Source organism: Paralichthys olivaceus, chromosome 15, assembly GCF_024713975.1.
Source record: "Paralichthys olivaceus isolate ysfri-2021 chromosome 15, ASM2471397v2, whole genome shotgun sequence".
NCBI lineage: Eukaryota > Metazoa > Chordata > Actinopteri > Pleuronectiformes > Paralichthyidae > Paralichthys > Paralichthys olivaceus.
The window spans coordinates 8,140,718-8,166,813 of NC_091107.1; the positions used below are offsets into that span (position 1 = coordinate 8,140,718).

At 39.5% G+C, this 26,096-nt stretch overlaps 2 protein-coding genes across 5 annotated transcripts in view; one reads left to right on the plus strand and one right to left on the minus strand.

Annotated features, from left to right (window-relative positions):
• LOC109635729 (rho GTPase-activating protein 26) overlaps window positions 1-5,485 on the plus strand; it is a 73,972-nt gene extending 68,487 nt beyond the window's left edge. The window contains exons 21-24 of the mRNA XM_069539752.1: window positions 580-618; window positions 738-848; window positions 1,721-1,812; window positions 3,529-5,485. Of these exons, the coding sequence (XP_069395853.1) occupies window positions 580-618; window positions 738-848; window positions 1,721-1,812; window positions 3,529-3,626 (340 nt within the window). The 3' untranslated portion in view covers window positions 3,627-5,485. The remainder of the gene's footprint in view (window positions 1-579; window positions 619-737; window positions 849-1,720; window positions 1,813-3,528) is intronic.
• A 1,402-nt stretch (window positions 5,486-6,887) lies between these two features.
• LOC109635852 (glucocorticoid receptor-like) overlaps window positions 6,888-26,096 on the minus strand; it is a 66,065-nt gene continuing 46,856 nt past the window's right edge. For 2 of the 4 annotated variants that reach the window (XM_069539670.1, XM_020097294.2), the window contains 6 exons: window positions 22,505-22,621; window positions 18,681-18,950; window positions 16,840-16,984; window positions 14,912-15,042; window positions 12,139-12,296; window positions 6,888-11,708 (listed from right to left, as the gene is read on the minus strand). In XM_069539670.1, the coding sequence (XP_069395771.1) occupies window positions 11,556-11,708; window positions 12,139-12,296; window positions 14,912-15,042; window positions 16,840-16,984; window positions 18,681-18,950; window positions 22,505-22,621 (974 nt within the window). In that variant the 3' untranslated portion in view covers window positions 6,888-11,555. The remainder of the gene's footprint in view (window positions 11,709-12,138; window positions 12,297-14,911; window positions 15,043-16,839; window positions 16,985-18,680; window positions 18,951-22,504; window positions 22,622-26,096) is intronic. The other 2 variants (XM_020097295.2, XM_069539671.1) reach the window with 1 other exon arrangement.

The following is a 26,096-nucleotide window of genomic DNA, read 5'->3' on the forward strand; positions in this document are numbered from 1 at the left end:
TGTATCCATGTAGGGGGGAATATTGTGCTCTCATACTGTAACCAACAGTGTGGTGTGGTTACATGCTGCTGCTTCACTTAAACCTCTTTGTGACTCTAACAGCAACGAAATGTCGGTAATGCATAGAAGCTATGTAGGTCATGTATTCAACAATCTACAGAACAAACTACGTGCACATGACTCAGCACAAATATTAGTTCATTTCTGTTTGACCAAAATGTTTGTTTGAATCAATAACGCGAGTGACTTTGTTTGACTTGGTTCCTTCAGGCAGTGCACGCAATCATTCTTGAGGCAGAGAGCCACAGTAGTGCTGCTTTTTAAAAAAAATATTATTTTCCATTATAAAATGTCATTCGTCTGTTTTTCAGCTGATAAGACCACATAAAGGAACTATTAAAACTATCAGTTCCTCCTCGCAGCTGAATGTTTTGGATTTTATTTCATTTTGCGCAACAAGCTGGGAACTCTATTCTTTGGAATTGAAACCTAATGCAAGCAGACCTCAGTGAAAGAAGAAAACCATTCAGTGTCAGGATTTACCTTGTGGCGTAACTAGTCTTAACTTTCTGTTTTTAGGCTGAACCCAAAAGGTCGTGGCAGCATCCCAACCCAAAGGTATGAAACTATGTCTTGAATTTAACAAAGTCACATTTGTCACTTCTGATAAGTTCCTGATCTGTATATGTTTAGTCCTTTTTTCTGTATTTCATATTTTGTGTGTATGTCTCCATCAGTGCAACGTCTCCCAGCCCCACCTCACCACGTTCTCCCTCCTGGCCGATGTTCTCTGCCCCGTCGAGTCCTCAGCCAACGTCCTCGGCCTCCAGTGACTCCTCTCCCAGCAGGTTGGTCCACATTGTTTGTGTAAGGATTTTTATCACAACTGATCAGTGAAGCGAATAAGGAGTTGTTTCTAGGGAACTCTTGAGGTGAAAATGTGTGCAACTGTTTGCAGATGACACGACAATATGAGTGCAGAGGAAAGAAAATCAATGAAAGCAGTGAATGTATCTTCTATAATAAGAAGTGTTGGGGTGCTGGGATATTTGATTCAAGCACTCATCAAGTGCTACTCTGTAAATGAATACTGTTAGCAATAATTTAAAAAATTTAACATCTGGAAAACCATGAACAGCTTTAATTAAAAAAAAAATATATATTTTTTTGTAATATTTGGCATATTCCTACAAGTGTCTTCCCAGGCGCAGTGTTGTTTAACAATACGCATCCACTCTAGTAAGATCAAGAACTTATCACATACTTGGACGTCACTTCCAACCTTCACTGTAAAAAGATGGAATTTAAAAGTGTGATTTTTTTTCCTCGGGGAATAGCATCTTAATGTCCTTTTCTTATTTTTACTCAAATTAGACCGTATTTGTTTTTTATGAGCTTCTCTATACACATTTTAATCCAGAATGTACCTCCATCTTTCCACTGCCACCCTGTCCTCCAATCACAAACTAAAGCTGTAACAGAAATTATGTGTCCAATAAAAAACAAAACAAAACGAGGACATAAAATCCAAAAGACTTCAGGAGGATCACATCATTTAAATTTGACCTGTAATGTGCGAATGCAGCCACTTGGCATATGGCACTCATATAAAGTAACGACCTGCCTGTGGCTTGAGCAACTGAAAGCATTACTTTAGCTTTAGTTTGAGGTAAATGAAGCTTTGTAAACTTTGTCTTCCTAACTTCCTGAATGTCTCCAGCATTGTGGGCAGGAAGGCTCGGGCGCTGTATGCCTGCAAGGCAGAGCATGACTCTGAGCTGTCGTTCATCGCTGGAACCATCTTTGAAAACGGTGAGTCAGCCTCTGGACCTGCCAGCAGAAAAAGGAAAAAGGAAAGAATGTGCTTTGGCTTTACTGTAGAAACAAATAATTACTGTTGAAACAATATGTCAGCCCTGGGAATTTGCTGGACTTCGTTTTTTGAGCCCAGGTCCTGGATTTCACTGTTCAGGGTGAAAATATGTAAGTTATTCAAACTTATCTAAACAGTCAAAGGTTCTGGCCCAGAAAAAATCATAACTGAAAGGCTTTTTAACACCGTTTTCCCTCAGTTACAATTTCAATACTTAATTTTTTGGCTACTCGATTTTCTCCCTGGAGGAAACAGGAAGGTGTGCTGGAGTTGCATAACACTTTTTAATTACCTGTAATGATTTTTCTGTGTGTTACGTGTATTTTTATCCAGAACCAGAACACAGGAAAAAAACTCAGATATGCACTTTTTGTTTATTGCGTACTTACTACCATGATTATCACAAGTTTGCAAACAGACAAACTGTAAAAGAAGCAGTCAAGTGCAACGCAACCAAAAACCTAATATCTTTAAATGGAGGAGTTATTTGCTTTTTTTGGGGAAAAATAAATAAAGAATTCTTTAATAATTAAAATAGTTATTACAGAAAGTATTGAAAAACACATTTCTATTATTTAATGGCTTCCTTGCTTCCTTGCTGTTGTCGTTTATTTTCCTTTTCACCTCCTCTCACTGTCAGAGTCTTATGAGACAGACCTCTCTCTCTTCTCATGCCTCATTTCATTCCTCTTCAACCCTGAGCTCCCAAAATGTTTGTCTCTCCACGGTTTTCTTTTGCCCAACAGCTCAAATGAAAACCAGACTTGTGCAAACGTAAGCAAAGTAAAACTACTTTGAGCTGCTAAGACTTATAATCAGGCAGATAAGACATATGAACTGATTATTAGGGATTACATTTTTGGTCATGCCAGTTGACACATGTCCTCTTACACCCCCCGACCAGACCTAAATAGAGTTTGCAGCAAGAAGACTGTTCAGCTATGCAATGCAGAGCAGTGTCACCGGAGCCCCTTTTGGGCAAAATGTGACCTTGCGGACATGTAATCCTCACAGTGGCATCCCAACACCCCTGTGTGCTCATGGTGAGCCAAGAAGGGAGCATCCCAGCTGTCCCCACGGAGCTTATACTGCAGCCACACACTCTTCACAACACTGTTACAGTACATGGCATATAAATAAAGATCAAAATACAGCTGTCTTCTGCTCAGTTCACATTGGGTTTCTCTCTGTGTCAGCACGGTTTGTGAGTTCGGATAGTTCAACCAAATGATTTAAGTAAAGAGTTTCAGGGATAAACACTGCTGCAACCAAATCCAATGCAATAGAAAATGTAAATGGTGACCAAATCTTCAACGTAATAAACAGAAAAAACTAAAAGGCTCCATACTGCTCCTGTGGTGTCAACCAATTGTTCATAAGCCCCGTTTTTAGCCTCTGTGATCCACATGCAAACACAGCTCCGTAAGAGGGTAACAGTGGACATTTAGGCTTAAAACACCATGTGAATGATCCTGTTTCAAGTTGAATTTGAATGCTGTTTACCCTCCATCGGCATAGTGGTGAGTAGTTAAGGAGTAAAGTTACATTTTTGGGTGAACTATCCCTTTAAGTGCCTCTTAGTTATGGAAAGGTTTGAGTTTTTCTTGAAATGTTTAAAGAAATTTAATGTTTCTGTTTTTTCTGTCTCTTTGCAGTTCATGGCTCCAGGGAGCCGGGTTGGCTTGAAGGGACTCTGGATGGTCGAACGGGACTGATACCGGAAAACTATGTGGAGTTTTTAAAGACTACGTAGTTTCTGGAATCAGGTCTGAATCGTAAAATACTGGACCAGATACCGGATTTGACTGCACAAGACTGGACAGACATTAGCTCGCATACTGTAGCGGACCGGACCGTTGTTAGAGAACTGAAACTGGACCAAGCAGAACCATATCAAATGGATGTGATGCAGAAGTGAGGCGGAGCGGACTGGGCAGAGACCCATGAATTGCACTGGAAAAAAAAAAAAAAAATCCCTGTGTGGTTTGGATGTTATTGGATTAGTGTGGATGACCCCAAGTCCTGATGATGATGTAATATGTGTGGAGAGAAAAGTGTATACGTGTGTGTGTGTGTGTGTGTGTGTGTGTGTGTGTGTGTGTGTGCGTGTGCATGTGTGTGATATCTGGGGTTGATATTTCTGAGCTCTGAGGCTTGTGATTATTTTTCAGCCCTTGCTTTATTATTTCGAGCTTCAGCATCTCCTCTTATTTTATCATCTCCAAACAGAAAAGCACGATTGAGCGTTTAAACGCAGATTTGAATGATCCGGTTTGTGCTCAACGGCTTTGATATGTGTCCTTGCGTGCACTTTTCCGTAGCAGGCGGTTTATTCCCCAGAACAAGACTCGACCTGGCTAATGTTTCTGAGCAGGAACCCCAAGGCAGATCAGCAACGGGATGAGGTCACCTGGAAAACAGTCTGGCCAAAGGTCAGCATTCGGTTTCAGCTTTATTTTTGTAAATCAGGCCTCTCTCCCTTCAGAGCCCTCAAGAAAAATGTGAAAAATCATTGGTTCACAACGCAGCAAAGGAGAAAACAACGGATTCTGTTAAAACAAGCCCAGCTGGGAGACCTTGCTCCGTTTCCTCAGGATTATTGGAAATAACTTGATCCTGTATCATATATAGTTTAGAGTCATGTTTGCACTATTTCAATACATTCTGGGAATTCTCATCAAACAGGATGTTGTTTTTTTCCACATCACAGAGCACTGGTGTTCCAAAACACCACTGGTCTGTTTCAGCCTCACTTCAGAAATACACGTGAACGATCATGTGTATTTATTTGAAGCTCGGGTGGTTTTCTTCATGTCGTAGCCATCACACAGATTATGTCAGTTCCTTTTTGTTTTGCTCCGGATGCTTTAATCTCAGCTTGTGAGGTTTGGAAGTAAGAATGTGACTCAGTTATCTTGTGTACATTATCACGCACCACAACCCCCTTTGTTTTTGTATTCGTGCACAATCACGACAATGCTAATAGTGTAATTGTGTGAAGAAGACTGTCATTTATGTTTGGGTCTGGTGTTTATAGACAAGACGTTCATTCTCAAGAAAATGAAATGCAGATGTGTCTTTTCAGAGACACAGAAAAAAGAAATCATTGAATTGTTCAGATACATGTGTGAAAGCTGATCTGCGTTGGGGCTCCAATGAATCTCCTCCCTTCATGAGTCAAAATGAAACTTTTTCCGTCAACCACTTGATGAACATCTGCATCGACTCTTCTGGAAAAAAAGAAAACGATTTTCATTGAACTTTTCGGACAAAATATTGAAAAACTTTTGTTCCATATTAACAGAAAGTTTTAAAAATGTGAAATGAGACTACTTTGTTCATATCTAAACTTCTTATTTATGAGACTTTCCTGAACTGTGTTCTTTTTGAGGTGTTTTATTGACATTGTAAATAAATTCACAAACATTTGATAAGGTATAATTTTTTAAGTCTGAAATTTTATATTTTGTATTTTTAGCCTACTAACTTAATTCCTTCTTTGTTGCCCAACATTTTGTATCATTTAAGTCTATCTACAGCCTTAAATATTCCTTCAGATGTTTTGGTGAATTGATGAGCATGAGCAGAATTAAAGACAAATGTTGAACAGCTGCAGCTTTGATCCTTTTTCTGATTTAGTCTGTGATGTGAATATTTATACTGTGGCACTGTTCACACATGTTGCACTGCTTCCTCTGTGTTTTGTAATTTAACTGCAACATATGAGAAGTCGCACAAACATCTTCAGAACAAAACAAAGTAGTTTCAGTAGAATCGCTGCAGTAAATGGATTAGCTCATTGCTACATGCCCTTGACCAGACTTAATCTTGGTCATGTTGACCTCAGTATCAATCGTGCAAGTTATAAACATCACATTACCAAGCGTTGGACAAAACCTTTCCTGCAGTGGATGCACAAATGAATTTCATCTGAATAATTTTTGGTATAAAGCAGCACTTCTCATCAAACATATTATGGTTGAACTCTTAGTAGAACCTCTGGTACATCCGTTCACCTCAAAGTGATTTTAAAATGCAAGAAGCATGAAGTTAACTTAAAGGTCCACTGTGTAAGATTAAGGTGAAAGGGAACTATTGGCAGTAATTGAATGTAGAATAATCCTCATGATGTTTTCACTAGTAGTTTCATCTAAATTGTACAAATTGTAGTTTTCTTTCCCTTGAAAAGCTCCTTTATATTCAAATACTTTATATTTACATCGAGGGGACCCTCTCTACGGAGGCCGCCATGCTTTTTACATTAGTCCAGACTGAACAAACTTAACACCTTTTGAGTTTTTATGACAACTGAAGCTACCACAGGTTCTTTCTCATGTTTGGAAGTGGAGGGTGAGGTGAGGGGTGTTCAGCTGCAACATGCAACTTCAACACTAGATATCACAAAATTCTACACATTGAACCTTTAACTTGCTGCAAGATCACAAATTGGTCATTTTGTTCTTTTGTGTACAAACTAAAATAATACACAACATAATATTTAGTGAGCTTCTGAGGTGTTGGCTTAAGTGTTGTTGATTAGTTCATTAGTTTTGACAATTGTAGAGCTGGAATTTAGCAAAGTACATTTACTTAGTCCTTAGGCACATTTTTATAAATATAATTTATAATTATATACATTTATAGCGGGTAGGTAACATTAGACCCCATCCCCTTCAATTTAGCCATAATGACTGCATTAGTTACACTTGGCAAGTACTTTTACTTGAAATACTTTATTTAAAATTAAGTACTTGGCTTCATTTATCCAAGTAGTACAGTTGATGTTGTACTTTTACTTACTTTGTAACAATTTGATCTATTTATGTGTACTTTCACTTGAGTAAAATGTTTGCTCTAGCTCCAAACTCAACACAGACACGAGTGATGTCAGTCCTCTGATTTCATATGCAGAACAAATCTATAATGATCAGTTTTACAGGTTGGTCGAATGTCTCGTCATCATAATTTCAATGTCATTTTAGATCAGTTGAATTCTTAAATAAAAGACTGGGGCTGAGCGTTGGAAAACAGAAAACTTTATTGTGTAAGATGTTGGAACTAAAGAGAAATTAGTTCTTCAGAATTTCTGCTTTTAACCAGTGATGACCGAAAACATCGAGCTGTTACCGACAGGATGTCAAAGAACAACACAGATAACTTAATTCAACATTTAATCAAATAGGTGAAAATATCGACACTGACTACAGAAGAGGTGTAATACAGAAGTTATACAAACTATTGTTTTTTTAAAACAAACATTTTATACTTTGTTTTTTTTGTTGTCTTTTTTACATTGGATTACATTTACATAACTGAAATACGAACAGAACAAACCTTGATGAAAGCCATAGCCATATATAACAATGAAACATGATCTGCCCTTAAACTTTAAAGATAGTATTTGCATGTATTTTATACAAAATAGACTTTTATCAACCAGTTGGAGGGTAGTGCAATTCCATCAGGCTCTGGCAGATTTACTTTCATGTGGAGATTCAACAGGTTTTGTTTTTTCTTTTTTCCTCTTTTAAAGTGACCAGTTAATCCTCACAGCAATATACATGAGATCCAAAGCTTTGACCTTTACAAAAGATACCTTTTGAATAAAATAAGAAGTACTACAAGTTGGATAATAAGTGCTACTTAAAATGTAACTACTTGAATACTTCTTTTTGTTTGTTAAATTTTTTATTTTATTTCAAATCCTCTGCTTTGGTCACTCTATTACACTAAACCTTCCTCCCCCGTTTTCCTCATAACATTTAAAACACAGTGAGCGTTCATGTAGACCTTCCCATTGACTCGTAAAATTTACATTTACTTCACAAGACAAAAAAAAAAAATGTTTAACACTTCCTAATGTATTCAACACGTCTACCTCTTTTTTTTTTTAATCAAACACAAACCAACAAACAGAAAAAGAAAAATATTTACTTTCTTGACTCGTTCAATGTACAAAAAGGATTCGAGTAAAACTATTATATCAAACAGGATCAAGCGGATGTACTCAAAATTGCAGAAAATATTGTCTTTTTTTTTTCTTTACAACAGATCAATCTCCACAAGCATCGATATTTCTTAAGGGTTTATCTGTTTCCTGATTTGAAATCTTATTTCTATGGCTCACTGTCTCCCTTTCACAAGGCCTTTATTCAAACATGAAGCTAAAAGGCAAAAAGAGAAAATGTGTAGGAATATAGAGGTTATGTCTATGTAAAAATATTTTGTAGTAATAGACACTTTATGTTTAGAGGATATGTCTGCGCTGCTATATACACCTATGGCCATTTAGAAGTCAGCAGGGATATGATTACGTCTACATGTTAAAGCTGGTTTTCTGAAGCACCACCGCTTGGAAACAACTGTAATACTGTACGCAAAGTTACCCAAAAAGATAAGACGCTTCAGTCAAATCGTCCCCCGGAATCATCGACAAGGACGTGAGCCGCATCAAACCCATGTTCTTTAAAGCCTAAGGCCACAACAGCGCGTTCGCAGGTGAGGCTGAAAGCAGGCTCTGTACATGAAAACATCTCTGGTGCGAATGACCGTCCTTTGGCTGAATGGCTGATTAAAAACATGATGGGTTCTTAATGATTAGAGGCTCGTGTGTGTCCAGAGCCCGCTGCGCTGTTAGCTGTAAGTAACACACAAATGGCCAGTCTCTATGACAACCTGCTACCTGGTCTGTTAACCGCCATTCAGACTTATGGGCAACAGAAAGACGAGTACCATTCAGAGTAAACAGCTGAAAATCTATACGGGCAACATTTCAGGACTGAGAGGCTCAGCAGTGACAAGAAACATAAAGTTAAATATGAGCGGCGTCTATTTTGAGGTGTGTGTGGGGGTGTGTGTGTGTGGGGTAGGGGGGTGTAATTGTGAAGCCGGGGTACAACTGGTAATGAGTTTTTGCTTTGGCTGTCGCATTAAGCAGGTACAATCATATTTTCACGTTACAAATGTACCAAAATACTGATCACCACCTGCCTGACAACAAATAGAAAGTACTGCTTATTTTGCAAATATTTAAAAAATACAACATCTTGTGCATCTGCTGGAAAAAAAAAAACTTACTTGAATGATAACAATCAGTACTTTTAAGCTGGTGTAGGTGTGACGCTGAACTCAAGATCTCTCTCATTAACGAGCGACCTTCAGCAGAGGGCCACGTCTCGTCAAATCACAACGGGATTATCACCCGATCACAACTCCAAGAAAGAAAGAAAAAACAAATCAAAACATAAACTTGCACATCACATTTGGCACTAGTGGAGAATCATCCAGGTGATGTAGTCACTCACAGCCTGAGCTTTGATTCAAAAATATTATCTGGACCAAACTGCATCTTCTTCCAAAAATATTTCAACTTCAGAGGTGAAATCTTGTGCTGAGGACAGAGGGTCCATTGATTATGTCTGTCTACAGCCCATATACAGAATATTTATAGATATATATGTATGTATATATACGTATTTATCTTTTCATTCATGTTGAGCTCAACAGTTTAATAATAACTCCAGGTTGGGTTTGTGCAAACACACTGAGATGAAGCTGATTAAAAGGTCGATTCAATCTAAAATGGTAATTGATGGTAATCATCAGGAGAACTACACAGTGAAGTTAATCATAAGCTTTAAGTATGTTGAAGTTTGAGAATTATTACACACTCATTATCTCTAAAATGGAACCAGTCTAGTAACCTTTACGAGGTGGCAACACACACCAGGAAATACGTCCGTCCGTACCTCTGTGATTTCTGAGATATCAACAGGCGGCAACTGACTACATGAGACATTTGAGTGTATTTTAAAGTGAATAAAAGTGGAACCTCAGTGTTAAAGCAGCTGGTGATGACAGGACGGGTTTGACTTATGGCTTTTCATCAACACACCCTCATGGGATCTGTTTAAAAAAATGCAGTTTAGCTCTTAAAGACAAAAAGCATCCATTTGAGCAATAAAAAAATTGCAAAAGTTTGTGAATAAAAAGTTGATTAGTCCAAGTCTTGGAATATTTAGGGAAATATATCAAAACATCAGATATTTCCAGTCGTATCAGTTTAGCAGAAAGCAGTTTTTGCTTCTTACCTCTGTTTTGGAATATATTTTTTGGCCCCTGTCCATTTTTCTGATTGTTTGTTTCACGCAAAAACAGATTCCCACTAAACTTGGTGGAAAGGACGGGACACGGGCAAAGAAAGAACCCGTTACATTTTAGAGGCAAATCCCCAAATTATTTCTATCACTTTCTTTACCATTGCTAGATTCAGCATTTTTTTTTTTAACTGATGGATCCTGAGTCAGCCAGGTTTAGATGACTGTTATTTATGAGTGTGTGACCTTCGGTGCAGCCCGATTGAATTTAATGAGGGCCTATGTTGGGCCTTGACGGAGGCATGTGCTCCACTGGGTGCTATTCTGGAGAAGAGGGGAAAATATTTGAACGTGTATTCAACATTATATTTGTTGAAATAATCAATGTACTGTAACTTTTAACACAATGAGATCTGAATCGGGAGATTTGGTATATTTGTCTAATACACGTCACACGGGGAAGAGACACATGAAACAACATTTTGTTTTCCTGAAGTTTTTTTAGGTGAAACTTTTTGAGATGAAAAAAATTAAGATCCTAACACTTCCTACTGCACCACACTTTTCCTATCTGCATGTTGTCGTGTCGTCCTCGTGTGCGTGTCTGGGGATCCGAACAGAGAGAGCTGCCCACTTTGAAAACACTGAAATGGCAATTTGGAAAGAAAACAGAAATTGCCAGCATGAAAAAGAAAAACTTAAAATAGAATGAAATATGTGGAAGGATGTCTGGGTTACATTCTGATGCAAAGAAACAACGGTTTACAGAGGATGGCTATGAAGAGCTTTAAAAAGCTAAAAGGCACTGGTTTTCCCTTCTCGGATACATCCTGTGTAAACATTTTGCTGTGTGACTGCATGTCTGCGTGTTCGTGTGACTTTTGCATGTGTGGTCAGAAAAAAAGGGAGAAAATCCTCTGGCAGTTTTTTGTTTTTTCTTCCCGTGGTCAGGTGAACAGCTGAAAACAGTTTGTCCTCACTGTCCTTGGGTCCAGAGGGGGAGAGAGAAAACAAAAACGATTGTATTGTATTGTATGTTTCTAATTTTGACTGCAGTTTTTTTATTTTTTTTATTTTTTTGTCCCTTTCGTCGTCAGAAGCTCTCTGAAAAACCACAACACAAGTGAGCGGCTCACTACATTCTCCGCACAGTGGAGCTGGGACGAAGCTGGGCAGGTGAGCAGAGGAACAGCAGGATTCAAACGTGGGGGCAAGCTCGCGCAGGTCGCTAATCCAGGGAGTTGGACAGAACGTAGGAAATGGTGGTGGTACAGAGTTGGCCGGTCTCTGAGAAAAAGCAGTAGAACAATGGAGGCAGGAAAGACGTGGGAGGAGAAGGTGACAGGGGGGTGGGGGTGGGAGGGGTAGATCACCAGCAGCCTGCCCACAAGACATTCAGAGCCAAAAGCATTTCCTCTCGAGGCCAAATTTCTTCCTGGGTAGCCGAGAGGAAGGGCCACAGGTCGGTAGCCGGGCCTCCTGCACTGTAGTCTGGCTAAATCTGTGAGCGGATTACGAGGCGTGAGGCTACAGGTATTGTGCTCTTGGAGGAGGATTTGAGTCATTGCTTCACAGTTTTAAGGCAGTCATTTCTGATGAAACAGCAGAGGCTTGACGCTCCCATCTTTGAATTTTGGTATCTGGTTGGTGATGATCTCCGCCAGCATCTCCGGGAATTCCACGCTGAGGGTTTTATTCACAAAGGTGTAGAAACAGATCTGGAGGAGGCCCTCGACCATCTGGAGGACGAGGAGGCAGAGACACAGACGGATTAGTGTCTTTTAATTTTGCAAGATGATCTTTGAATTAGCCTCAGGTCTATACACAGTATATCTATACTTCTGCAATAAATAAGTTTAGGAGTAAATGAGAGCTGGAGATCAACTGGAACACATCCAGTAACGTTTTTACACACACACAGTGCACTGAGTCAGTAGAACACCAAGATATTGATGCACTTGATCCACGAGATATGAAAAAAAAATCCTGGTTTCTATAAAAGAGAAGGAAGGAAAGCCATGGAACACTTGGTGAGCACATGGTGAACTTCATGGACAAGATTGCTTTTAAATCTGTGATGTGTAGTGAATTCTTTATAAAACAAAGAATAGGAAAGACATAAATCATTTAGGTATATACTGTATCATTGTGTGTGTGTGTTCCTCTGACCTCCTGCATGGAGTCCAGTAGCTTAGTTAACTGGTAGAAGCGCTGCCAGTTTTGACTGGCGTTCTCCTCCCTCTTGACGATGGCTTTCCCAAGCTCCTTGATATACGTCATCCTGATCTCGTCAAACACCGCCTGGCTCTTCAGGCCGTCTTTTGGTACTACACACACACACACACACACACACACACACACACACACACACACACACACACACACACAGAGGAAAAAAGAAACATTTGTCAATGAATGATGCAGTTTCTTTGAACACAAATTTTATTTGTAGCGTCAGAAGATGTCAGGAACTGAATCGATAGATAAAGAAAACAGCTTTGATAAGAGTTTATCCCACAGAACCTGTCAAACAGGAAATATACATTTTTCACAGCTGAAAGTCTGAACCAAGATTCTTATCTTTACATTTGATCTGGTTAGTTTTGGTTTCACACTGCAGTTTAAGGAGCGCACTCAAGACATTTGTATGACGTGTACATCCTGTCGTCATCTGCATCTACCTATACTCTGCATTAATTGGTTTGATTTGAACTTCTTGCTTGGGGTCTGAAAGTCTGAACTAAAAAAAATGTTTCACACTGCACATGAACTGAACCACGGCTCGTTTGATCCAGAACGAGAGACCTATTGTCTGAACCTGCACCTTTCATACACCTGTTATTTTGGTTTGGACTAAACTGAGTCTACAAGTCTAACGTGTGTACTGGAGGGGGTTGCGTTATCTTTAATAGAAATAAACAATTATCAGTGTACCCATGTTATTTAGATGTACACTCATAACTGTGTAATTTAGACACACTAGTAAATATATACATCTCAACAGCTGGTGATGGGAACAGCTGGTTATGCACATTCAAACATCTGTCTGAAACTGAAAATCCATCCAAAAGGTTTCTATCTGTATTAGTCTGTTCTTCATCCTGTTCCCCGCTGCAGCAAACAGCATGAGGCATTAAAACTTCATTAAAACTGACTGTGTGGGACCCCGACACAGACCCTCAGGAGAGGCTGGGTAAACACACACAGATGCACACATGCACCTCCGAACCAGAACGCTGTAGGCAGTGGAAAATATGCAAAGCTAAAAGTAACATCAAATGCTACCGTGCAGCGTTGGTGTGGCCTGGACAAGAGTCTGAGAGGAGACACTAATGTTTGGACACGCACCTCTAAAATGAAAATAAATAAATAAATAAATCATTCACTCTGCATGTGCAGCGTGTTTCAAAGACCGCACGCTGAGGATAAAAAAAAAAAAAAAAAAAAACGTCAGAAAACCCACAAATGGATGAAAAAACATCAATGTACAGTTGCCATAACAACCACGTCAACGCATTATGGATTCCTCGTCAGCCGGCTGCCTGGCAAGGAGCCCAGGCAGAGCCACAGTCACCGACCTAGAGATTATGTGAAGCAAAAGAGGCCAGGATCAGAATGAAATACCGTCCGATTTACATAATCAGACGAGCGTTATCTGGCCTCTACATTATGCATTTGCAGGTTTGGCAGAGAGACAAGTTTTAGAGGAGAGAAAAGAGATTCTCTTAAAGCTTCACTGAACTAAAAAATCTGTTCTGTTGACTGACTGAAGTTTGTGTTCAACAGTAATTAATATTTCGTTATGCAGAAAGTGAGGTCGGCCTTCTGAATGCAATCGGCAATTCAAAAAAAATTGACCTTTAATTTTCAGTCCTGTGCACGGGGACCGACTCCAACAGCTCAAACCAAAGTTGTTCTAACCTTATAGTATTTCCATCCCTGAGGGGAACAGATGGAAATAGCTCTCAGGTAAGAACATGCAACCAGTGCTCCCTATGGAAATGTCATTTCCTCCACATAACGAGCAAATTGCCTCTTGAGTGCATCCTTCCCCCTGCTCCTCTCTGAGTGTGGTGGAACAGTCACCTCTCCGGTAAATGTACATAATTGGGAAAAAGTCAGACATAGTAATAATTTCTTTATGCTGTATAATGTTACTCTGGTGATTTTAATGGTGATAATTGCTTTACAGGAATGGTCGCCCGCTGCTTTCATGACTCTTTTATTTTATCTTTTTAGAGAGAAAGGAAAGTGTGGGCTGGTAAACAGAAAAATATATATTTTTTGTGCCTTTTTAATGTTAGAGACAATGATTGGAAAAATTTAGAACAAGGAAGATGATGATGTCCAATTTTCACTCATCAAATCTGAAATGATCAAAAATTGGGAAAAAGCTTTTTCGGTAAAAACTGTTTACCATAAAGTGTTCTAATTTGAGCAATTTGCAAACATGTCGATTACAAAGCCAGCACAACAGTTTTTTATGTTCCCAGATAAGTTGTATTGAACTGTGAGTTGTAATTTTCAAGCCAACTTTGGAAGCAAATCTGCAGTTACAAAACAAAGCAACGCAACTGTTTCTCTCACTGGGCAGAAAAAGACACCTGCTGTAACTCAATGGAGGCAGTGATTGACAAACCACACAAAAAAGAGCAAATGGTCACATTTGAGACATTGGAATCCAAAACTTTAAAGTAAAGAAACAATAAAAAACAGAAAAACCTCCGTGCCACAAAGTGAAATGTTTTTTAAACCAGATAAAAAAAGACTTGCATTTCTGATATTGTTTGCCCTCCATCCACAGCATTAACTACTACACTGTGACAAATGGATCCAGGAGCAGTATTACCTGGTCGATACAGTCGAAAATAGATTTCCAGATCTGTTTTAAATCTGAATAATTGTAGTGTGTGTTTGTTTAAAGCAGAGTGTGTTCTGTTACCTGTACTGAGCAGTAATAGGACCTTCATACACAGGTACTCGTCGTAGGACACCTGCAGTCTGACAAACTCATTGCAGATCTTCAGCATTTGCTCGCACTGGTCGGTCATGAAGGGCAGCTTCATTCGCTCTCTGAACGGAGGGCAGGAAAAGGCAATGGAAAGAGAAGAGACGTGGGCAAAGAGATGGTGGGGGGTTGTAGAATAGGTAGAGACAAACAAGGAAGAAACGGAGGAAAACGGAGAGAAGAGAGACATACAAATTAGATTTAAGCTCTTTCACTCATCCTGTTATTCTCATCCTCAATAAACAGCCCCAGCAGGGAAGCGCTTCAGCACTGCAAGAGGAAACCGGACTGTGAAATCAGTCCTGATGGATTTTCACACCTCGCTCCCACCAGCACACAGTCCACATTACTTTCTACCTTCAAAATCAATATAGATGCACATTCTCCAGATTTCTAGCCTGCTACCGGCCGTGACCTCTTCACCTTTCACATCTATTTTCAGCCCTCTTTAAGTTTACATGTCATTTGGGAGTGAGTCATCACAGCTCAGGTCTCTCTTTTTACGTATTTCAGATTGACGTGAGCTATTTGCAGGTTTTCAGGAACAAGAGCTCAGCAGGTTTGTTGGGTCCTTGTCATTCAGCGTGAAGTAAGAAACATTTACACTTTGGGCGGCAAAAAAAAACTTCCAAATGGCTGCATGAAAGTCAGTGGTTATATAAAATCAAGACCTCAAGACGTGTTCAGCAAACTGAAGAAACCAAGGTATGGTTAAATGGTAAAATATATTGAAAGTTATTGCTGATTGTCAAACTCTAGATTGAGAGATGCATTTATATTTTTTAGCTATATCAGTCCTAGAAAAAAAATTGAATATTGATGCATTATTACTTAAAAATATATTTATTACCACTCAATGTGCAAAATAGAAAATGTATATCATGTATCAATATGCATCATTTTTGGGAAACTGTGGTATAATCATCTATATAAGATTTTTTTAAATATGATACACAAGCCTAGTTATCTAGTTGTTGTACCTGTTGAATGTTGATTTCTCTGATTACCAGAAACTTAAAACATCCAATGTTTCAGCTTTTAGAAAAAGGCTAAAACAGAAGCTAGTAGAACACAGGCTAGGTGTTTGCAGTAATGGTTAAAAATAATAATGCCAAAGCGTATTAAAGTTTGGATAGTTATGAGGCAAAGAGAAGATGGATGAAATGGCCCTATGTTGTTTCACCTCTTAATAAGTGCTTGAATTGTGACCCTTCAAATTAGAACCAGCTCTTTGGGAACAGACAAGCTAACAGGGGATTAGTCTCGATCCTGTTTCCTCCAGGGACTGAAGTCTGTGGTAAACACTGACACAATCATTTTCTCACTGTTGAAGCACTGAGGTCATCCCTGCATGAAGAATGTGCTAATGCAATAAGCAAATAAGAGCTGATCCGTCCACGGAGCTCTTAAACACTTTACGCCTTTCTAAGTGAGAATTAGATAAAAATTCAATTCCACTCATGTCTGTGGGTTAAGCAGCAAGTGAGGAGGTGATGAGCTAAGTTTAGCCTCAACACAGTTTGAATCAAATTTCCCAGAATGTTAACTTATGTTTCAGTTTTATTTTGCAGTAAATTAATCTTTGTTTCAGTTAAATTTCTCTCTATATTTCTCTCTACTTCAGTTCAATTTCCTCATAAATTCCTCTTTGTTAGAGTAAAGTCCTGCATTGATCTACCTTCGACTTGCCCTCTCCTCTGTTCAATCTGAGTCATTGACAGAAACGTGTTTGAGCATGTAAGCCAAGTGATGAAGTGACAGCGACACCCCAAAATGAGCGAATGCGAAATGAAACCGGCCAACAGAATGTGGTGCTGAAGAGCGGACTGCATAAACACACAACAGCTGGCCGTGGTACGCACTTGTTGATGACGAGATCGGGGGCGAAGCAGAGCATGTTGCCGTTGCACTGCTCATACGATCTCCAGCCCAGACTGAAGGACATCAGAAAGAGCCAGGAGCACTGCAGCAATGTCATCTGGTCGTCCAGGTGCAGGTTGCGGAAGCCTGGGAAGGTCAGAAGAAACCCATTACAAAATATAGGCACAAAAACACAAGGTGGACAGAGAGAGAAAGACACACACACACACATTCACACTAAATAGAGAGGGATAATTTAATTTGGGGGTGTTTAATAATTCTAATGTGATGATGTCTTAAACTGAATACTGTGGGATGAGGCATTTATTCATGCTCCTTTTTTAATGCACTGCACAATATCTTTAAATCTTTAATGGGAATAACGTCACACTGAAGAAAAGGAAATGTAATCATTAAAACACAACTACACAGCCAGCTTACACTAAACAGAAAAGGACAATCTAATTAAGTCGCTGTTCGAAATGGATTCAAACCACAGTTGTGTTGTTTCCACACTGTCGAAACTTTTAAAAGTGGAACTGCTCATGAAAAAGTCCTTTCACATTGCATTTGTTTTAAACCAGCGTTGTTATGTAAGAGCCTCTCGCCCCCTCAGAGCTTTTCCTCACTATCACCTTGGCCGACCGCCAGCTGCCGACAATGCACACACAACAAGACTGGAGCCAGATTTGTCGCTCATCATACTGTCACACAGAAATCTACCACAGCAAAAAGAAAAGGTTACGGTTTCTCTGAGAAATCTGATCATAAATCTTCACTGTGACCAACAGCAACAATTACAGTGAGAAGGGAAAATCTCCAAGCGAATACTTGCAGCGATTATCGAGTCATGTGCCTTCTTTCTCATGAGTGGAAAGGAGCATGGGGGATAAACATGTCAAACTCCTGGTGGTTGAGGCCTTCAAACCCCAGACATTTTCTTTTGTAATGTTTATAATTTGTAATGTGGGACGATGGTAAAATATAAATCTTTTTATATCCCTAAATATTTATCGTTTATTTTACCTCATGCTTAGTCTAATGAGGATGTTGCCTTGCTTCTCTTATGACAGTCTCTCACTAATGTCCCAGTGTAATAACCAAGAAATCCAAATAATAAATCAAGTAAACAACGGTGACACTGACGATAAAAGCGTTAATTTAAAATGCAAAAGGATGAAAAAGGAACCTCATCAGGAAAAGTGTTCTTCATGTATAACAAACATGTGTAACAAAGACATTAACCTTGGTCCTGACCCAATCAAAATCAAAGAACTTTGCAGGGCGGTCACATTATTACAGGGTTTCTGGATGAAGTTTTTCTTTGATAAACTAATTGCCAGCAGACGAGCCATGCATTGCTGCTCATTCACAGCTTGAAGTAGCAGCATGAGTGAAGAGCCGTATCTAAAGTATCCAAACCTTCAGGGGATACGTCACATATTTTGGATTTTCTTACAAACTTAACTTAACCTGTTCTTTACTTCTACAGAGGAACGATAACAATGCTGACAAGCAGACGCTCATTTAACTAGAGGGCATAAGTGAACGAATTACCATTACGTGCCTCAATGTCTAGTCTGCAAATGTTGCCATGCACTACCAAAGGAAATGATCCCAGTTTGATCTCAAAGTGATGTAACTTCCTTGACCAGCTGCATGTGATAAAAATAACAAATGACTGAACATGTGTGTCTTTTTTTCCCCCACCACCTCTTTCTCTCGCTTCGCTGCACATTAGACTCGATTTCAGGCTGTTAATAATGTCAGTGACACATTTCTCTTGAGCAGTGATATGCATCTAAAACACACCTCAGGCAACACGCGGGAGATTTTTAATTACCTGGCAGTGACTTAGCCCACTTGACTGCAGAGATGACCTGCTGCCCCCCCAGCCTGTTGAGAGTGGTCATGAGTCGTGTGGAGGTGTCGGGCAGAGTGCTGTCGTAGCCAGAGTAGATGATCTCTGGCTCGATGGCCTTGAGCACAGACAGCATGGTCGGCACAAGCTGGGGCATCCTGGGGATGACGGGGACTGGCATGTTGCTGATGGGCTCTGCCGATCCAGTGGGCCGGTGCACTTTCATCTTGATCAGCTTCTTGTTTTTCCTCGCTGAAGGGAGAGGTGGAGCAGAGGAAATGAAAGAGAGGAATGGGGAAAGTGAGCAGTGACAGTCTGTTTATTGTGAACTTGTTTTTTTTACTTTTTAGGAATGAGGCACTGTTTTCAACACCTAAGAATCAGCTAAAGGATCTTCAACCACCGTAGTGGCTGCCTGAAGGTGGTAAACTAAATTCAATAGGGTTATGGGAATGTTTCAGATTTAGAGCTCAATTGATTTATCAATTTGTGGATAAAAATCAGTTGATACGAGGCTTTAAACTATTATTTTACAGGAGCTTAGATGTGCATTTATATTTCCATTTTATGTCTCAAAATTTTTATTTTACTTAATAAATATAATATATATTTTTCAAAGAAGTTTATCTGCCTATGTATCTAAAATGTTGGAACGAATTGGCATCGCCCCCAAAAATCCATATCAGTCTACTGCAATCCCCCCAATACATATTCAATTATATTATTTATCATACCCATTTCCACTGAGATTAAAGTAAAAGTAAATGTACCAGGTTACCCTTATGATGCATCAAGAAATCAGTCACAGTATCAAAGGGAGGAGAAATAAAAGCAAAAGGAAAAGAACATCCCCCCCGGTCTAAACACGACCACCAATCACGTTATAAAATATCCTCACCTGGTCTTAGTCCTCAGCTATTTTTACACACTCTGCCCCCGCTGGCCCGAGCCCACCTCATACTTTAACTCTGATGTAAAACTGAAACAACTGTTTGTTGGTGGTTGGCAAGAATAACAACAATAAAACAAACCCATGTTTTCTGACGAGCCACTAAGAGGTAAGAAGAATTCATGGAGCTGTGATTGTGTAATTAACCTGCAAAGTCCTCAAAACCTTTCCATTTCTCAGGGGAGACTTTTTTTCCCACATGTACATGTAGTTTCTCTTGAGTGCAACAACAGGGGTGGCAGATAACTGTGTTTTTGCTCACAATATGTAGATCATCTAGGAATCATTTTGACATTTTCTCCCACAAAATGTGCAAAACATGTCAGGGGGTAGGAGGTTATCATGAAAGAGCGTGTTTTTCCTACTCTCTACCTTTTTTTAATTTCCTCTCCTGGTGTTTCTATGGCAACTAAGAGCCTTTCTGGTGGGAGTTTGTCTGCTGATTCACTGACGTCCATCAAATCCCTCTCTCTGTCTTTCTCTCTCCCCTCCCCCCCGTTGAAACTACCTTCACCTTCGCCTGACAAACAAACACAGCACGGCTTGAATGCAATCTCACTCAACACTAATTTGTTCAAGCGATTGACAACATTTTACTGCCCTGAGGGAGCTTCAGAAACACAAGAACCAGGTTCCAGGTAGGGCTGGGCAATATGGCCTAAAACAAATATCGCAATATTTTTAAGCTATATACACAATACTATTTCTAAATATCAGGGCCTCCTGATCACTGAGCAGCTGTCTCCTGCGCACAGGAGAGTTTTCTGGATGGATGGGGGAGTGAGCTATCTGCTGTGAGAGGGGCATGAGAAGAGAGAAGCGAAACTCAAAGATACGTCGAGTCTATTCAATATGTATCACCCGCCCCTAGTTCCAGGCACTTAAAGTACATGTTGTACACTAATTGTTGCTTCCCATGTTCATCTACCTCAACCCTGACGGACCCTTGTTGTTGGATTGTGTCCTTAACATTCACCATCTGAAGCAGCATCAGGTGAACGATCATCAGGTCATCCTAGGCTTGGACTTGAGAGTAGATGCATTATGCATTGATCATTATGGCCTTTATATCAGCAAACGAGTGCAGACCCACATAGACACTTGTGCAGTTGATGTACACTGCAACCATAAAACATTCAGGAGGACTTGCACATGAGGTTTCAACAATCGTCAGTGATTTTCACAGGCCAATGAAAGAGATCGTTTATTTCAAAATTGTGGCTCTATTTTTGTGTAATAGCTGTGCTCACATTCAACGCTTCCCTTGAGAAGAAACATTCTCCACAGAGCTGTGGCATATTGCAGTCTTGACACTATACTCGCCTGGAGGCCATTCATTCACATATCTCAAGGTCTGACTTTATCGTTCTTAAATCTGCAGACCTTGAAAGCATCAAAACCACTAATTCAAAACAGATCTTCAAGGCATGCAGGTAATCTGCTTTCATTTCAGTCACTGTTTTCACAAAACCACTGTTTTTCAACCAAAAGTTAAAATCCCAGATCTCAGAGTAATCCCCTTATAAGATAATAATGGGAGCAGAAACATTACATCGGAGGTAAGAGTATAGAAACAGAAGAGACATTTCCAGCTAGGAGAAAGGACAATACAGAAGAATAAAAGAAGCTGTGAGAGACAGAATGCTTCGGTGATGTATTTGTCATGGAATGGTGAAAGCAGAAGATCTTTCAGGAAAAGAGCTGCTCTCCTCATTTCAGCCCTCCCCTGTCATTACCCAGGCTTTGATGCTGTATATAACATCCACAGTGATGGTTATGGGTTAGGTTTAATGTTTGTGTGCATGTTTTTTTCCTTTTACATGCATGTTCCTTTCCTACTGACATGTCACATTTTATACAACATTAAATCTCACTGTTAAAATAACGAATACAAAAGAAAATCCTTCTTTTTCAGTTTGACCCAACAAACAAAAACCTTTCACGTTTCTGAAAATGAACTTTCAGCAAAACAAGATGATTCAACATCTTGCTGCAACATCTGGAAACAGATGGGGTTTATAAAATGTTAAATATATTATCGAGTACCAACATGTTCTATAGTCCTGTAACAGAATATGTCTCTCAAATGAAAGTTATCCCTTTACTGACTGCTGCTTTAGCCTGATATTTCAATAGTTGTTCAGTAATTCTACTGTAAATGAAATATAATTTAGTATAATTTGCAAATATCAAATCATAATGAATCATCTGTTTTCACACCAGCAGTGCACATGAACAGTGCCTCAAATGTACCCACAGTAGCATACACTTAAACACGATGGCGGTATGATATGAGATGTACAGTGAAGGTTTATTTTGATTGTTAAGGGGTTTGTGTTGTGATTGATTCATTGTGCAAGAGTTAGATTGTGTCTGATTTGCTTATGTGATTTAAAATGAGTTGGATCAACTCTTATTTAAGAGCTGGTTAGCAAAGTTTGATTGAGCACTTATTCTTGGTCTTGACAAAAGCATTTTTGTGAAGTGTTCGTCTTGGAAAATTATTATTTTCATAAAATCCCTCTCTTTTGTCGTGCACTAAAACACTTCAATACTTCTACAGTAATTTCAGGTGACTGGCTAATCCAGCCCAACATATAAAACTGCATCGTTTACAAAGAATGTGGCTGAGCTCTACTTGATTCATTTTACCCTGTAGCTGATAAGCCATGCAAACCTTTTCTGTGTCCAACAAATCCCCCCGTCATGTCGAATACACCCCACTCACATATTTTATTTTACCTAGACATATGCCATATTTAGACAAACTGAATCCACTTGAACTGCCATTTCGCTGTGACTCTAAAGCCAGTGTGTGAGTGATGGGAGCCTTTTGAATGTAGCCTGGCCTGTTTACCTTCCAAGTTCATTCCGGCTTGAAGACATTTCCTGAAGCGGCAGGCTGGACAGTTCTTCCTGCGGATCTTATCTATGATGCAGTCGTTCCTTCCTGCACAGAGATAGTTGTGTTGGCCTGTAAAGGGGAGAGGAAGAGGAAGAAGGGAAGAAGGGAAGAAGGGAGATATTAGCAGGCTAAGTGGGTTTAAGAGGGATTAGTCTGAGCAGTATGTATTTTGACCACACTAACATCTTTTGATTTTACAGTAAGTCTGAAAAACCTGTGGCTTCCCACTGGTGTTGAAAGCTTTACTTAAAACACATGGCACAATCTATAATTGTGAGTTCTTGTAGGCCAACAATTAAATATTCATGGCCAACTTTCCCATTGTGGCACATGACCAAGAATCAAAATGTTCCACAATGCTTCCTTTTCTACATAATAATTATTTTACTAGCTGAGATCACTGCCCTACAGAATCAGGATGAAGGCACACAAAGCAGGGACACAAATGTCATTCAATTAAGTGAATTTTAATAAGAGACAGAAGGAGTTATTTGACCAGAGGCAAGAATTTACTGTGTGTCGACTCCATCAAACGTTTTGTATGTCAGTGATGCACAAGCAACACTATTCACAGATACAAATTTAATCAAATCTGATGAAAAGATCAAGCCCAACAGCGAATCAGTGTGCATCTCAATACTCTCCAGAATCCCTATCCTGTGGCTTTCCACCCCAAGCTCATTATTTCCTACTCCATCCATCTATCCATCTTCTCGCACTTATATGGGGTCAGGTCATGGAGGCAGCAGGTTAACGAAGGCAGCCCTCTCCCGAGCCACATTTTGCAGCTCCTCAAGGCTCTAGTCCGAGCCCCCTGCTGATATCGGAGTTACTTACCCTATCTCTAAGGCTGAGCTCAACTACCCTGTGGAGATAATCAATTTCATCCACTTGTATCTGCTATTTAATTCTTTCAGTCAATACTCGATGATTAAATCATAGACTGACTTGAAAATTGAAAAACTATGCCTTCGAACGCCTGAAAACTCATCAATCCATCTGTCAATCTCCCGCTCCTTCGTACCCTCACTCCTGATCAAGACCCCTTAATACTTTAAACCCTTCACTTGGGGCAGAATATCAGCCCCCACTGGAAGGAAGCAACCTATCATTTTACGGCAGAGAACCATGACCTAAGACATAGAGGTGGTCACTTCACACTTGGCTGCAAATCCATCCAGAACATGCTGAAGGTCGTGACCTGATAAAGCCACACAACAACATCATCTGCAAATAGTAAAGATGCAATTCTGATCCAATCCCAACCTCTCCTCCCTCCCAGCCAAAGCAGGAAATTTCGTCCATGAAGATCACAAATATGGATTAGGGACAAGGGACAGCCTGACAAAGGTCAACACCCACCCAATACATATGTGAGATCCAAGAAAACAACTATCATTCTGGTTATGGGGACTGAATGTTTCATATCACGGGTCCCGGGAACACCATATTCCTGCAGTACCTGTCTGACTCCCCTAAGGCTGAGCAGTGTGATATCTGGATAGTTAAAGCTAACCTAACCTTAAGCCTTTTTAAAAACAGGAACAATCACCCAGGTCTGCCTGTTGTCAACCTCCTAGCAAGTCAGCCAAAATAGTTCAATAATGTCTGCAATTTTCAGCATGTCATGGAAAATCCCACCCATTGTTCATCAACTTTATATGATCTATTTCTACTAGTTAATTTCTGTTCTTAGGCATTTCATTTTTTGACATGTGTTGCTAGTGCTATCTCCTGAGCCTTTCAAATGTCAAAAGCTCTTGGTACATTAACACATATGTAATGATTCTAAGGTGGTTTTAAGATATTCATCCACCAACGTTGCACAAATACTAAAAGACATCCTGTGGAAAACCCAACAAAAATACTGGGACTGCAGGATGATCTATTTTACATCATATTACAATGTCAGTTTGGCAGAAGGAGCCTGGGCCTGAATGTTGCTTTTAGCACATACAGTACTTGTCTGACAGAGCCCGAGGAGAGTCACATGAATCTTATTTTTCAAGCATCAACACATTCTTTTGAGTTCAGACTGAGACATAATCAATCTAATGGACAACATAAATGAAGGGATGAAGCATCATGCCAAGCATGCACAGCCATTTTATAGGTTTCAGTTATCTGAAATCCAACCGTCTACGATCACATCTCACTGATTTCCAACTAACTGAGACATGATTTTACCTGCACAGCAACCAAAGCTGCCTCTTATGTCTGACAATCCACAGGTCTAACATTTAGCTTCATACAGCTGCTGAGTGTGTTTTAGATACATAGTAATGAAGGGTGGGCATTGAGCTGCTGTATAATTTGGAAATTTAGAGAGAAAGAGATGAAAAAAAAAGAACAAATCAAACAAAACAATGGCAGCTTCTTTCAAACTTGGTTATCCGACTGAAAGGATCCATGCTGCATCTAACCTAAGGGCTAATTACGTTTAACCTGTTCAGCTCAAGCTCTGAAAGAGAAACCCACAACCATATCACAGCATTTTTGCATTGAAAATTGTAAAGTAAAAGACAATATGCTCTCATTCTGGGTGACTGTGTGAATAAATTATAAGATACTCCCCATCACCAATGACTGTAGCTATGGAGAGGTCAGGTAAAGCCCATTCATTAGTTACTCCTTTCATAATAGCATTACTAATTATAGGACAGACACAGAGATTACTCTGTGAGCTGTGGCAAAAGCAGAGGATACGATAAATAAAAATAGCAGCATGGAACCTTGCTATGTTCTTAAGACTTTGTGAGATAGTCACAATTGATGCAGAGATCATTGTACTGGATGATACAATAAAACTTAACTTGTTCTGCCTTCACTTGTTCAAAAGCCTGGTAAGTATTACAACAAAAACTGAACTCAGAAAACAAACTAAATGTCTTTTTACATCTGCCAAAGAGATTATGTTCTGTGTAATTTGTGTTTGTCTGTTTGCTAGCAGGATGATGTAATAACTACTATCTGATTATCTCGAAACTTTTTGGAAGGATGCAGTTTGGGCCAAGGAAGAACACATAAACTTTTGGAGCAGAATTGATTTAGAGGGAGAACCAGGATTTTCCCCCTTATTTAACGAGATAGGGCAAATTTTTATGAATCTATCAGGCATGTCAATGACATCAGGTTTGCTGATTACTATGAACGGGTGGAATTTGGTGCAGTCCTGGAGAATCATTCAGATTTTGTGGATACAAATATTTATTGTAAGGCGGAAGAGTTTTATTCAGTTTCTGTAACTGTACAATTTGAAACCTGCAACAACTAAAAATAGGGTTAGGGTTAGGTGCAAGCAGTTTTGACAGATCTCTAATAGTTACAGAGATATGTCAGGACAAATTTTGAAGTGTGGCAAATAGAGTGGCAGAGATATGTCTCTCCAAGTGCCCTTCTAGTTTTAGTCTGTAGTAATGTCTGAGCTTTAACAGACCAGCATTGTTGATATTTGAAAGGCTGTCAATGCATTGTTACCTCAGAAAACAGTGAGTCAGTTCCCTTTACATTATTTCCCTTCCTCCTGTACACCCAGTGAGTGACT